This window comes from Poecilia reticulata, linkage group LG14 (genome assembly GCF_000633615.1).
Source record: "Poecilia reticulata strain Guanapo linkage group LG14, Guppy_female_1.0+MT, whole genome shotgun sequence".
Classification (NCBI taxonomy): domain Eukaryota; kingdom Metazoa; phylum Chordata; class Actinopteri; order Cyprinodontiformes; family Poeciliidae; genus Poecilia; species Poecilia reticulata.
The window spans coordinates 10,097-23,479 of NC_024344.1; the positions used below are offsets into that span (position 1 = coordinate 10,097).

Genomic DNA, 13,383 nt, shown 5'->3' on the forward strand with positions numbered 1-13,383 from the left:
ATATTTCACATTTATGTTTGTTTTTCATTTTATTAATATGAGCTGAAATCCCATTGCATATTACTGGGGAGGAAATGATGTCATTTTCCTGGATATTCACAATATTTAGTGATATTTACTTTTTTTTATTCAAACCAACAGTCAAAAACTATTTTTAAAATAATCATTAGAGAGAATTTTGTCCTTTTTCACTATTTAAATGTAGAGAATTCCTACATCACTGCACACATTCACAAAAACAAATCCTACTTAAAAACTGTTTTAATCCTCGTCTTTAGTCCTGTTAAAATCTTTTTTTGTAAAATTCTTAAGTGCACTGAACTGCTGAGTAGTATACTACAATTAATATAGTATTAATATTAACAGATAATATTCAAAAACAATGACACATGATTTAAAAAGTAGAAAATGTTAAAATATTTAAAAAAGTTTATTGCTATCACAATTAATCTCAGTTCTTATCACAGCATAATCTATTTCTTGGTAACTTCTAATAACTGTCTATGAATCGAATATTAATTATTTTTAGAGAATCTGTCAGTTATGGCAATAAAATGGTCATTTTAATCATAAAATTACATTCATGTCTTAAAAAAATTATTATATTTTTTTGTTTACATGCCATAATAACCATAACCTTAAATATTTTAATGCAGAATAATACGATCCATATGAAAGAGGATTAAGACCTTTGAAAAAAAAATTAATCTTTGAATTCTGATTTTTTTCTTCACATATTTTATCAATTAAACTCAGAATTTAAAAAATCACTYAAACATCGTTTCTCCTCCTGCACAACTCAAACGTATACGAGGAGATTAGAGTCACAGAACAAATAGTTTATTCAAATTCAGTAATATATATATAATACTTTATTGACCCCAATAGAAATTAGATGTTGTTATAACTCATGTTAATACAAATACTTAAAAAAGACTTATTGTAGACAGTGATAGTTGTTGACAAGAAATAGAAAAATTAAATTAAATGAAAAAAATTATTTWAAAAAAACTATTAAAAATATATAATCTTTTTATGAATAAATAAATAAATTCAGACTTTAATTCTGCCTCCCTCTCCCAGATATCTGAGATTAATGTCAGAAGTCCTGTTTTAAGTGGCCCTCATCCTCTTCCGTAGACTCGGGTTAAATGGAAATCTTCTCCTCCTCCCAGATGTCAGTTTAAAATGCGAAGTGAAGCATCTTGTTGTTTAACCGGATTTCCCATCTTTGAAGATGACAGGCTCTGACGTAGCRCGTGACGTCGCTGCGCCTCCTTCCTATCTCCTCCCTTTGTGCGGCTGACAGGCTCTTTCTCGGCTTGGACTGGAACACACAGAGGTATGTTCTGTATCTTCCTGTAAAACGAAACCCAGCCASGTTCCTGTGCATTTCACGTGAGTGGGTCGAGTCTCGCCAAGAACTGCAGAGCTGTGTCTGTCTCCTCACTTATTTATATAAATATGAAACTGGCGTGGGAAACATTAGTAGTCGACAGGCCCGTCGTTGTTATGCAGCTACCATCTGCTGCTAGCTTGTGATGCGGTCATTTGAATGGAGAACTTATATGCAGTTGTGCGGATTGTTTGCAATTTAAAAAGTTGAGCTCTTGAACTAATTGACCCTCTTGGTGCTCATGGTGCTCTCTGTGTTACACTTCGGATTTTAACTTTCCAACCAGAGTCCCTTTTACCATCTAACCACCTTGACTGAGCTAATGCTAACCAGTTAGCCGGCGAGGGCATGAGGATGTTGGCGTGATAACCTTTTTGTCCCCGCAGGCGCTCCTTACTGGGCTCTCACAAAAGATACTGGACTTTTTATGTCRGAATAAGTCTCACMATGAGCTTTAAGTTCTGTTATCCTGWAGTTAAAATAAAAAGCAATGCTGAAGGACAAAGATGTAGAAGCTAAGGTGGTTGGTAAAGTTTATGAACAGACCTCTGTGTGATATTATGTATAAACATTTAACCCATATTTACCTTAAAAATCTCACATCCCACACATAAACGTATGACCTAGTGGTTCGTGCTTTGCAATCTACATTTCACCCTGTTTGAAGGGCTGCTGTAGGAGCTACATGGTGTATTTTTTTAAAATTAAACTATGAAATACTCTCTCCAAACTAGAAAAGTTTGAATTTCAGCAGATTTAAAGGCAATAATGTATATGTCATTGCATGACATATAATGCAATTACATATATGTCATGCTAATTGCATGACATATAAAGTCGGACTATAGTTATACGTTATATATATTAACAGCTATGTGTGATTTATAAACGGTTTTACTTCTCATTAATTGAGCTTCATGGAATTGCAGCTTTTGTTGTTGAATTATAGGTTTTGTTGTAATATTCTACTGTCATTTTGTGCTTCTACTGAGCAGTTGCTGTTTTCGTAAAATGTGGAGATAAGTTGTTACATAAATGCTTGAATCTGAAAAATTACAATTTTTTCCATTTTTTTGTTCTGACTCACATAGAATTACCAATAAAAGTGTTTAAAGGTTGACTGCTTTCCATAGAGGCAATTTTCTTATTTATTTAAAACATTTGGAGTTTAGTTAACTCATTTTTTACTCAGTTCATTATTATTTATTGGTTGTCAATTATTAGTGTTTATGTACACCAATCAGATTTTCCACTGATTTGCCATTTTGAATGAATTTTCTTAGTTTTGATGATTTTCTTCCTCAGCAGCACCATTTCAACGTCGCATCGTAATAAAACCAAGCTGGTCTGGAAGACTAGTTTGCCTTTTTATTCAACATTTGTAAATGTAATTTTATTTATATAGCACATTTTCAGCATCAAGGCAACACAAAGTGCTTTACAGGAATTAAAAGGAGATGCAAACAAAATGACAAACCAAAGGAAAAAGCAAAAAAAAAGAGAGAAAGAATCAAATGTTGATCTAAAGTATGTAAACTAGTTGCTCCTGTTCAGGGTTGCTAAGTCTCCATGGGTCTAATTCCACTTCTGGGTTGGAGAGCAGGAGTCTAAAATTAGTGTCATTTGTTCAAATTTACTTCCTTCTGTCAATAAACTTTGCACGTTCTCGACAGACTCCAGCGCTTTGCTAGCTGTTGCTCCATTTAAAAATGGCTCCTGTGTCACTCTGATGGTGAAACGTCTTGCAGAACCGGGTGTTGGTGAAAGGCCGGGACAAAGAGTCGCTCACAGACGCGATAGCAGAGAGTTTCCAAAGAGACGTGTTTGTTCTCCGTTTGTTGGAAACATGAACTTTGTTTCCAGCCGGTTCTGATCAAACCAGCAGAGTCCAGACGTTTTACACCAAGAGCCAAAATCCTTTGGTGCCAAAATTAGCTTTTCACCCCCAATTATAAACACAAAAAGATTATTATTGTGAATTTTTTTTATCCTTTACCTGCACTAAAGTAAATTAAACAACTAATATTTTAATTAAAAAAAACATAAATATGAGGTTTGCCTCAATGTTTTCAGTGATTTAACTTTTTGCACTTTTTGTTGGTTTATTAAATGTTTTTATTTCACTTCCAGCAACAAAAATAAGAATTTTCTTTTAAAGCCTTTACTGTGTTTATCCAAATATAATGGAGGGTTGTGCCAAAGTGTGTTTCTGGGTAAAATGAAATAAAATAATCAATCTTTATGTTGTAGTGGTTCCATAGATTTGTGCCATTATTGAACAGCAGTCAGGGCCACAAATGGCCCCCGCGCCGCACGTTGGACACCGCTGCGTTAAGCGGAGGGTAGTTTTGTCTTTACRATCGCTTTTAGCGCTCAGATCGTCTGGAARTTATTTGTAAATATTAAAGCTAGCAGGCTGGTGCTTGTTGTTCTTTAGGTGACCTTCAGCTAACATGGCGTCTTGTTTTTGAAACTTGGTGCTCCGTTTCAGATTTATGTCTCTCACAGGTGTAATAAAGAGCGCGATCATAAGGAAGCTACTTTTATTTGTTGTTTTCAGACAATGGCTGTACCTCCCACCTACGCTGACCTTGGAAAATCAGCCAGGGATGTTTTTACAAAGGGATACGGTAAGCAGACGACCTATTTAATTAAAAACGGGTCACAATTGGCCTTTAACGCTGTTCTAGCCATTTATGTTGAATTTAAATATCGATTTAGTTTTATTTGGGCAATTAAAATATATTTAAGTTGGTTTGGAGCCAAAATGTGTAATTAATTTTGTTTGGTGACTTTTAGACCAGWGGTGTCCAAAGTGGGTCCTGGAGGCATCCTGCATGTTTTATTCTCTCCCTGGTGGTAGAAACAACCTGTTCAGCTTGCCAGTGTTCTTCTGAGGTTCTAATGAGCATCACTGGATCCAGGTGTGTGAAACCAGAGCTAAAACATGCAGGATGCCGGCTCGGCACCACTGTTTGAGACGCTTCCATTATTTTAGCAGTGAGCATCTTTTGTTTGTTAAATCTCCGGTGTGACAAATGGAGGTTTTATAAAATAATTTTTGAACTTTTTAAACTTTGGATTAAGTAAACTTTCATTTTCATCTAAGTTGTAACAGATTTTTAGTTAATGTGTTGTCCATATTTTTGCTGGAAATAAAMAACTTTTGTTGTTTCAAACAAGTTGAAAGTGCATTTAAAAACCAATCAGAGCGAGGAGGAGGGGCTTAGTTCTGTCAATCATTCTTGTGTATGCTCTGCTAAAGGTCCAAATGGCAGAGAAACCGTTTATCTGCATATTGGTGGCTATGCTAGCTAGCCTAGCATTTGCTGCAGGCTCAGTTGTGAACCAGCTCGGGGGAAGAGTGATTGGAAGCGCTAAGCCCCTCCTCTCTGCTCTGATTGGTTGTTTGTGTTTCTGCTGTTGAATTTGGAGAATCCAGAGGAATTGGTGACAGTTTGTGGCAGTTTTTTAAAAGTGTCTCCATGGTTACAGCGATGTGTGACCTGCAGTGTAAACTGGAGAGTTTTTCTGTCAGTTACTGAAAAATAAATGCTCAGTTGTCAGCGGAAACCAGAAACTAATTCCTTACAAATGCATCAACAAGCCGCGTATATGTACTCCTCCCATTATTATCTCTTCTTGTTTCATTTAATTTTAGAAGCCCCTCTGCAGATCTTTAGCATAAACCTCAGTTAGTTTGTGTTTCGGTATAAAGAAACTAATTTTCACCTGAAATCTGAACCTCGTTGTTTCATCATTTAAGACGCTGCTCTGATGTTTGGTTATTTTTGTTTCAGGCTTCGGCCTCATTAAACTGGACTTGAAGACAAAGTCTGATAATGGACTGGTAAGTTTTCACTGCTGACTGGTCCAGCAGGCAGGAGATGGTTTCTGTTTTTCATGATTTAATAGAAAGATTCTCCTGTCGGCTTCATTTCCCCCTTTGCTCTGGTCACTGTCGCTTTTAAACCTTCAGTAAACGACAAAAACTGGACTAATTCCCACGTTTCTAAAATGTGGCGATATTCATAACATTTATTAGATATTGATTAAATATTTCATAAAAAGTTACATTTTTAACAGCAGCAAATATGTAAAATTACAATATTGACTAATACAAAAGAGAAATTTGCTTCGTACCTTCTTGCATCTGGATAGAAACCAAACTGTTTATAGTTTTATACCTAAGGAGGATTTATATTTTACATATCAAAACATCAGTAATTTAGTTTCAGCCACATTTTATAGAAATGTGGTTCTCTGTCACATTTTGTGACGGGTTTCTGCTCGTCCTGCATTGGAGCAGTCTGGTGTTGTGGGTTTAAGTAAATCATAGAAATTGCTGCCGGAGTGTCGCTAGCGTTAGCGGCTAATAGGAGAAATCCTCCAACCGCTAAAATCTGACGCCTCCATTTTTATTTACATTTGGTGAAGAAGGAAGTTGCGCTCAGTGTCTTCAGAGGGTTATGTGTTGATTCCTTCAGTAGTTCTTGCTGCAGCGCCCCCCACAGGCCAGGAGGGGAACAGATCTTTAAATTAGTGCAGTGAAAAAACAAACCGCAGCAACTGAAAATGTAACAAATGTTGCAATTTCAACTGTATCTGTTCAAAGCAGTATTGGCACTAATGTATGGTTATTTTTGGACATCTATATTGTCAAACCATTAGCTTTCCTTCCTATCTGGCCGTACCGTGTGCTTGTAGTCGCGTGGTTGCCTGTTCCGTGTAACTGAGTGACGTCTTTTGCCTTCAGGAGTTCACCAGCACGTGCTCCGGCAACACGGAGACCAGCAAAGTTGCCGGGTCGTTGGAGACCAAATACAAGTGGGCGGAGCGCGGCCTGACCTTCACAGAGAAGTGGAACACCGACAACACGCTGGGGACCGAGATCACCGTGGAGGACCAGGTGATCGCAAGGGGAAAATTACAAATGTTCCTAAAAAAAAAGCAAAGATCTGAGCGAGACTGTTGGGAAAATATTCAATATGCATCTTTAAAATTCTTCCCAAGCAGTTAGAAAACGTTGTTTTTGTGTTGGAAATGAATCCTGTGCTCTGTTTTAACATGATTCCCTCTTTTTTCTCTCCACAGTTAATTAAAGGGCTGAAGCTTACTTTTGATTCCTCCTTCTCTCCAAACACTGGGTAATGACAGCAGCTTTACCCTGCCACTCTATGGCAGCTTTTTATTAAAAAATAAACTTTTAGCTCTTGATTCTTGTGTATAATGACTAGAGATGAGCAGTAACTTCAATTACAGATGCATTTACTTGAGTAATTTTTGGAAAAAATGTACTTTTAGGGGTATTTTACTTTTACTTAAGTAATTTCCTAGACATTTATATTTTAATTTTACTTGAGTAAAAATATAGAAGTGTTACTCTTACTGGAGTATATTTTTGGATGCTCTACCCTCTGATATTCACAACAACGGTTCGTTTTTTTCCTCGCTGAACGTCCTGCCAGCAAGAAAGGCGGGAAGCTCAAGACGGCCTACAAGTGCGACCACGTCAACCTGGGCTGCGACGTCAACTACGACATCAACGGCACGGCCATTCACGGCGCCGCAGTGGTGGGGTTCGAGGGCTGGTTGGCTGGATACCAGACGACCTTCGAGGCCGGCCGGAACAAGGTCACTCAGAGCAACTTTGCTGTGGGATACAAGACCGATGAGTTCCAGCTCCATACGAATGTGTAAGAACTATAAACACTCAGCAGCTTTTATTAGCTTAGCTTATAAAGACCAAAAAACGTTAATAAAAAAATGCAGATTTAGCTAGCAGCCTAATATTGTAAAAAAATCAAAGATCTGTGCGAGATCTCAGTGTTTGTGGGGACATTGATGGTCCCCATAAACCACATAAACACTGCAAAAAGTCATATTAGTACAGCAATGTAAACATGTTGGATCCACAAGATCCCACCAAAACTGCTCGCTAACAAGTCATCAAGTTAGCACAACGAGCTGCATCTTCAATGTGCTCTTGATATATAAAATAAAATGGATGCAGTGCTTTGCTGCTAATGGCCAAGGCTAGATAACAAGGCCAGGAAAAAGTTTTATTTAAAAAAAAAAACCCAAGTGAGAGGAAGTAGCTCAGTTATGCTAGCTTGACTATGACAAACGTAAAGTGCATGTGCTGCAGAATTTGGTGTTTTGGTTCAGTTAAAATAAAAAAAGGCCTAAACACAAACTGATCATCAGTAGAGCAGAAGTTTAAAGGTTTTATGTTTAAATGACGGCAATAAATCAATCACATAATAAATTAAAATTAGCTCAGTAATCTCCATTTGCTTGATTTATCGTTTTTCTCTTTTCTATCTATCTAAAAACTGGATGATAAAAGTCTTCAAGCTACTATTTTGGTCTCAATCGTCCCTCTTTTTAGGATAACTTTGTTTCCTGGGACTTCGTAATTCATCTTATTTGTTTCTGTTTTTTATTTATTTATTTTGGATAAAGTTTTCCAGTTCCAGTGTTAAATATTTATTATAATTTAAAAGTTATTGATGTTTAGAATGTGTTATTGCATTATAATAAATAACCAGTTTTAATAATTTTCTATAAGCGGGGTCTTTTTATGGCCTGATAGTTTATTATATAAGTCAGATGAGGTGATGGTGAGCGTGAGGGACGGGTTTTGTTCCTGCTGCTTCCCCTGGTAAATCCTCTGAAGTCTTTATGTGAGGTCAGACAAACGTTACCAGCTACTTAAGGTCCCCTGCTGGTTCTTTACAGCAACGATGGCACCGAGTTTGGCGGGTCGATCTACCAGAAGGTGAACAGCAAGCTGGAGACGGCCGTCAACTTGGCCTGGACTGCAGGAAACAGCAACACCCGCTTTGGCATCGCCGCCAAGTATCAGATCGATTCTGACGCATCTTTCTCCGTGAGTTTTATGTATTTATTCCAAAAGGTTATTGATTTATTTTTCACCAGCTATTTATTCCTTCCCCTCGTCTCAGTTTAATGAAATATGTTTCTTAACGGCTCCATAATTATCAGAAATTTGTAATTAAAACCATTCAAATTCAGAAATACTTTATTAATCCCAAAGGCAAATTAAATATTATTATATAATTTATTATAAATAATAAATAAAATTCATAATATGCCGAAATCATTAAGTAGAAAAGACATCAGGGTCACAAACATTATTCTGTTTTCCAGCCACATTGTGTGATTTTATAGCTCAACCCATTAATTATTTTACCTTCAGTTGCTATAAAAATGTACGGAGCCCCTAAGGGGACATGGAGAAAAAAAAAAGGAAAGAAATCCCGACTTATTATCTCGAGATCCCGACTTAGTATCTCGAAAGTCGGGATCTCGAGATCTCGACTTAGTTTCTCAGGATCTCGAGGAAAAAAAAGTCGGGATCTTGAGATAATAAGTCGGGATTTCTTTCCTTTTTTTTTTCTCCATGTCCCCTTAGGGGCTCCGTAGAAATGCTACATCTGTCCAACCTGACTTAAAGGGTCTCTGTCTCTTTAAGAAGCTCCTGCTCTGACACTCCGCCTTCAGGAAGTCGTCGCAACATGAACGCCTTCAAAACAAACTTTTTCTGCCTTTTTTAATTTTATCTGTTCAATAATAAACTAAAAGTGTAAAATTTGATTTAAATCAACAAAATAGTCAGATTTTTGTGAATCATGGTTGATGCAAAACATGAAAACGTTTCAACTTTTGGGCATTGATTGTTTTCTTATTTAAGCTGTAGATGATTTCAGTTTGAGCAAAAGTCGGAGTTCGTGGATGAAAGCAGAAATATTGAAAAATAGTCCAGCTGCAGCAACTTGCCAAGCAGATTTACTCCTTTCTAGGAAGGAGTTGGCCGCACAAAATCCTCCAGAGGGCCGTAAATGGCCCCTGGGCCGCACTTTGGACATCCCTTCCTTAAAACCACCAGTTTTTTTGTTTTGTTTTTAATCTTCATGAACAAGCGGCCATGTTGTTTAACCGCAGACATTCCTGCCTGGGAGAAGAGCTGCAGGTCGGCACAGACGGTCACAAACCCAAACAGGAAGTCTGCGTACTACAGAGAGACGGATCTCTGCTAATTCAGTCCCGTCTATCACATTAGTCCTAAGTCCCACTTTCCCCAGAGCCAATTAGTGCGGCTGGTTGTTTGTGTCGTCATTTAGGCCCATTTCTATTTGAAGTGACTCGGCTTCAGTTGAACATCTTAAAGCCCCGTTCCAGGCGAAGATTACTTTGCTTTGCAGGCCTCCATGTTTTATTTCTTCCAGAGATGCGCGACCTTCTCACCTCTTTCTGTGCCTGCTCCGTGAAAAATGTTGTTCTTGGAGATTTAAATGCTCACATTGATGACTCATTTTAAGTTTCTTTTAGACTCGCTTTATCTCATCCAGCATGTCGATGCCCCCCCATTCTGGATGTGGTGATCACGGACACTATAAGCTTTAGCAACTTGTCTGTTTATGATCTGGGTGTTTCTAACCATAGTGTCATCTCATTAGAAATTCCCTCAAGTTCGTCTGTTCCGGACGCAAAACGTTTTATTCAGTTCCGTGATCTGAAAATCATCTCCCCTGAGGCTCTGACCTCTGACCTTCACTCTCTGTCTGCTGTTAATCACCCATCAGTAAGTGATTCTGTGCTCTATTACAATCAGTCTCTCCAGGAGCTTTTGGAGCTCCATGCTCCTCTGAAGTCGAGACTGGCGTCTTTCTCCCGTTCAGCCCCTTGGTTTACTAGTGAGCTGCGGAACATGAAAACCGCTGGCCGTGCCATCGAGAGACGTGTAAAATCATCCGGTCTCTCTGCTCATAAACAGGCTTACAGGGAACATCGGAAAGCCTTTTCCCTCAGGAAAGAATGATCTCAGTACTACTCCAACATTATCAATAGCTGTCCAGGAAACTCTAAACAGCTTTTTTCTACAATACATCACCTCCTTAATCCCCACAAACTGAAGATATGACTCAACAATGCAATCTGTTTCTGTCATTTTTCAAAAACAAAGTAAACTCGATCAGATCTCAGTTTCCTGGTGTCTCTGATTCCCGACTGGCCTCTGCTTCTGTGCCGTTTGGGTTGAACTGCTTTGATGACGTTGCTCAAAGCGAGGTAGAGACTTTCCTTAAGGGAATGAAACCCTCTTTCTCTGCACTTGATCCTTTTCCCTCCTCACTTATAAAATCAAATCGCGCTGCGATAAGCCCGTTGATTACTCAAATTATAAATAAATCACTGAAATCCGGCCATGTCCCTCTGTCTCTTAAAACTGCCATCATCAAACCCCTTCTAAAAAAAACCCACTCTGGATCCTGATTCCTTTTCCAATTATCGTCTTATTTCTCATCTTCCTTTTCTTCCTAAAGTGCTGGAAAAGGCAGTTGCTGCCCAACTCCAGCGCCACCTTCAAAGAAATGACAAACTTCAGTCTGGTTTCCGTCCTGCTCATGGTACAGAGGCTGCCCTGCTAGCAGTTACCAACGATGTTCTCATGGCTGCTGATTCTGGCTGCTCTTCCATTCTTGTCCTCCATGATCTCACTGCTGCATTTGACACTGTGGACCAAAACATTCATCTACATCGTCTGTTCTCTGTGAACCTGTCCTGGATTGGTTCCAATCTTTTCTTTCTGAGAGGCTGGAATGTGTCTGTCTTGTCCCAGGCCGTTAGTGTGTCCTGTGGTGTCCCGCAGGGGTCAGTTCTAGGGCCTACGCTTTTCTCTCTTTACTTGCTGCCTTTAGGTAAAATCATAACATTTCATTTCACCGCAATGCGGACGATTTGCAGCTTTACGTTAGAACGGGATCATCTTCTACTTCACCTCCACTTACTGCGCTGACGTCCTGCCTGGAGGAGATGAAGACTTGGATGAACCAGAACGTTCTTCAGTTGAACTGTTCCAAAACCGAGGCCATATCGATCGGAACGCCTCACCAGGTTCAGTCCTCGACTCTGACGAGTATTTCATTCTCTGGACAAGACATCCATCCATCCATCCATTTTCTTCCCCTTATCCGGGGTCGGGTCGCGGGGGCAGCAGCTTCAGAAGGGAGGCCCAGACTTCCCTCTCCACAGCCACTTCTTCCAGCTCCTCCGGGGGAATCCCAAGGCGTTCCCAGGCCAGCCGAGAGACGTAATCCCTCCAGCGTGTCCTGGGTCTTCCCCGAGGCCTCCTCCCGGTGGGACGTGCCCGGAACACCTCACCAGGGAGGCGTCCAGGAGGCATCCTGACCAGATGCCCGTCTCTGGACAAGACATTCCCATTTCCTCTGTTGTTACAAACCTTGGAGTTCGAATGGACTCTCATCTCATCTCACATTTAAAAATCACATTAAGCTCCTGTTTAAAACCTGTTTTTTCATGTTCGCAATATTTCCAACATTTGTTCATCTCTCTCCCGTTCTGATGCCGAGACCATAACATCCACGCCTTTGTCTCCTCCAGGCTGTAACTCTGTTTAGTGGAGTCCACAGAAAACGCCTCCAGAGGCTTCAGTACATTCAAAACAGGATCCTAGTGAAACTCGTACATTTGATCACATCACACCTGCTCTTTACGAGCTTCACTGGCTTCCGGTAACTTACAGGATTCAGGATAAAACTGCTCTCATCAGCATCGCTGTCTATATGGAACCTCACCGGATGAAGGACCTCCTTACTTCACATCCACCTTCTACACCCCTACAACCCAAAGCCTGTAATCTTCTCCACCTTCCTCCATCAACACTAAGGATTATGGGTGATGGAGCATTTGCTGTGGCTCCTCGTCTATGGAACTCTCTCCCGGACGATTTTATAGCCCCGCAATTATTGTCCGATTTTAAAACTGGCTTGAAAACTTTTCTTTTTAGGCAAGAATATTCCACTTTTAAACGACTGTCTTTTTTTTTTTGTTTTTGATGATTTTGTTTTTAGCTGCACCATGTAGCACTTTGAGATTTTTATTAATGAAAAGTGCTCTATAAATTAAATTATTATTTTTATTAACATTTTGACTTCAGCCCATTTCTGCAAAACAAATTAGAACCGTTTTATTGTTTAATTAAATTATGACTAAAAAAGTTTCTAAATGGTTACATTTGTTTATATTCCTTTAACTCTGGGGTCTGTTTTTTAGTGTTTGGCTTCTGAACATTTGATCTGTGTGTTCCTGACAGGCGAAGGTGAACAACTCCAGCCTTATTGGACTGGGCTACACTCAGAATATTAAGCCAGGTGAGTTCAGTCTGCAGGAAACTTAAAGGGTTTATTTTATCCTCTTTTTTTTACACATTTTCCTAACCGATTCTGTTTATTGGTCATATTCATTTCTAGGTTCTCAGTCTAGAAATGTGAAAAAGCTAAATGGAAAGAAACGCTGAATATATCTAATTAGGTAGCAGAAACATGCCTGAGAAATGCTCCAATTCTGACCAGCATTATTATGCTGGAGGATCACCAGATTCCTTAAACTTGGCTTTAGTTTGCTGTTCTCGTTACCGTCTTTTTAGTAAAAACGTTGCTAAGTATCACTGCAGTGAAATGTTTAAACTTCATAAATGCTGTCCGTCTTTTCAGTGTTTGTGAATATTTAGGGAGTCAGAGCGGCTCGCTCCATTGTTGGTTACACTTTATTTTAATGTTTATGCTACAAAAATCTTATATTTTATCCTAAAAATGTATACATTTTTATTTAATTTTCAACAATTGTTTTCTCTTTGCCATTTGTCATCATTCCTGATATAAAAATGTAGATTTAGTTTTATTGTGGTCAGTCAGTCTGATACCATATAATATACATTTAAAGTCTCATTATACAGCCATAAAATCACAGCAGCAGTAAAAAGGCCAAACTTCTGCTCTGCAACAGCTGAATTAAAAACTTTTACACACACATATATATATAAAATATAAAAAAAAATTCCCTTCTCACCCTCCGCGGGTGGTCTGTTTCATCCTCTGAGCTCGGGTCCTCTACCAGAGGCCTGGGAGCTTGAGGGTTCTGCGCAGTATCTTGGCTGTGCCTAG

At 39.0% G+C, this 13,383-nt stretch overlaps 1 protein-coding gene across 1 annotated transcript in view; it reads left to right on the forward strand.

Moving 5' to 3' along the window:
- Nucleotides 1–1,237: 1,237 nt before the first annotated feature.
- vdac1 (voltage-dependent anion channel 1) overlaps nt 1,238–13,383 on the forward strand; it is a 16,490-nt gene continuing 4,344 nt past the window's right edge. The window contains exons 1-8 of the mRNA XM_008426845.2: nt 1,238–1,342; nt 3,957–4,026; nt 5,197–5,246; nt 6,153–6,305; nt 6,491–6,543; nt 6,865–7,092; nt 8,138–8,288; nt 12,534–12,591. Of these exons, the coding sequence (XP_008425067.1) occupies nt 3,960–4,026; nt 5,197–5,246; nt 6,153–6,305; nt 6,491–6,543; nt 6,865–7,092; nt 8,138–8,288; nt 12,534–12,591 (760 nt within the window). The 5' untranslated portion in view covers nt 1,238–1,342; nt 3,957–3,959. The remainder of the gene's footprint in view (nt 1,343–3,956; nt 4,027–5,196; nt 5,247–6,152; nt 6,306–6,490; nt 6,544–6,864; nt 7,093–8,137; nt 8,289–12,533; nt 12,592–13,383) is intronic.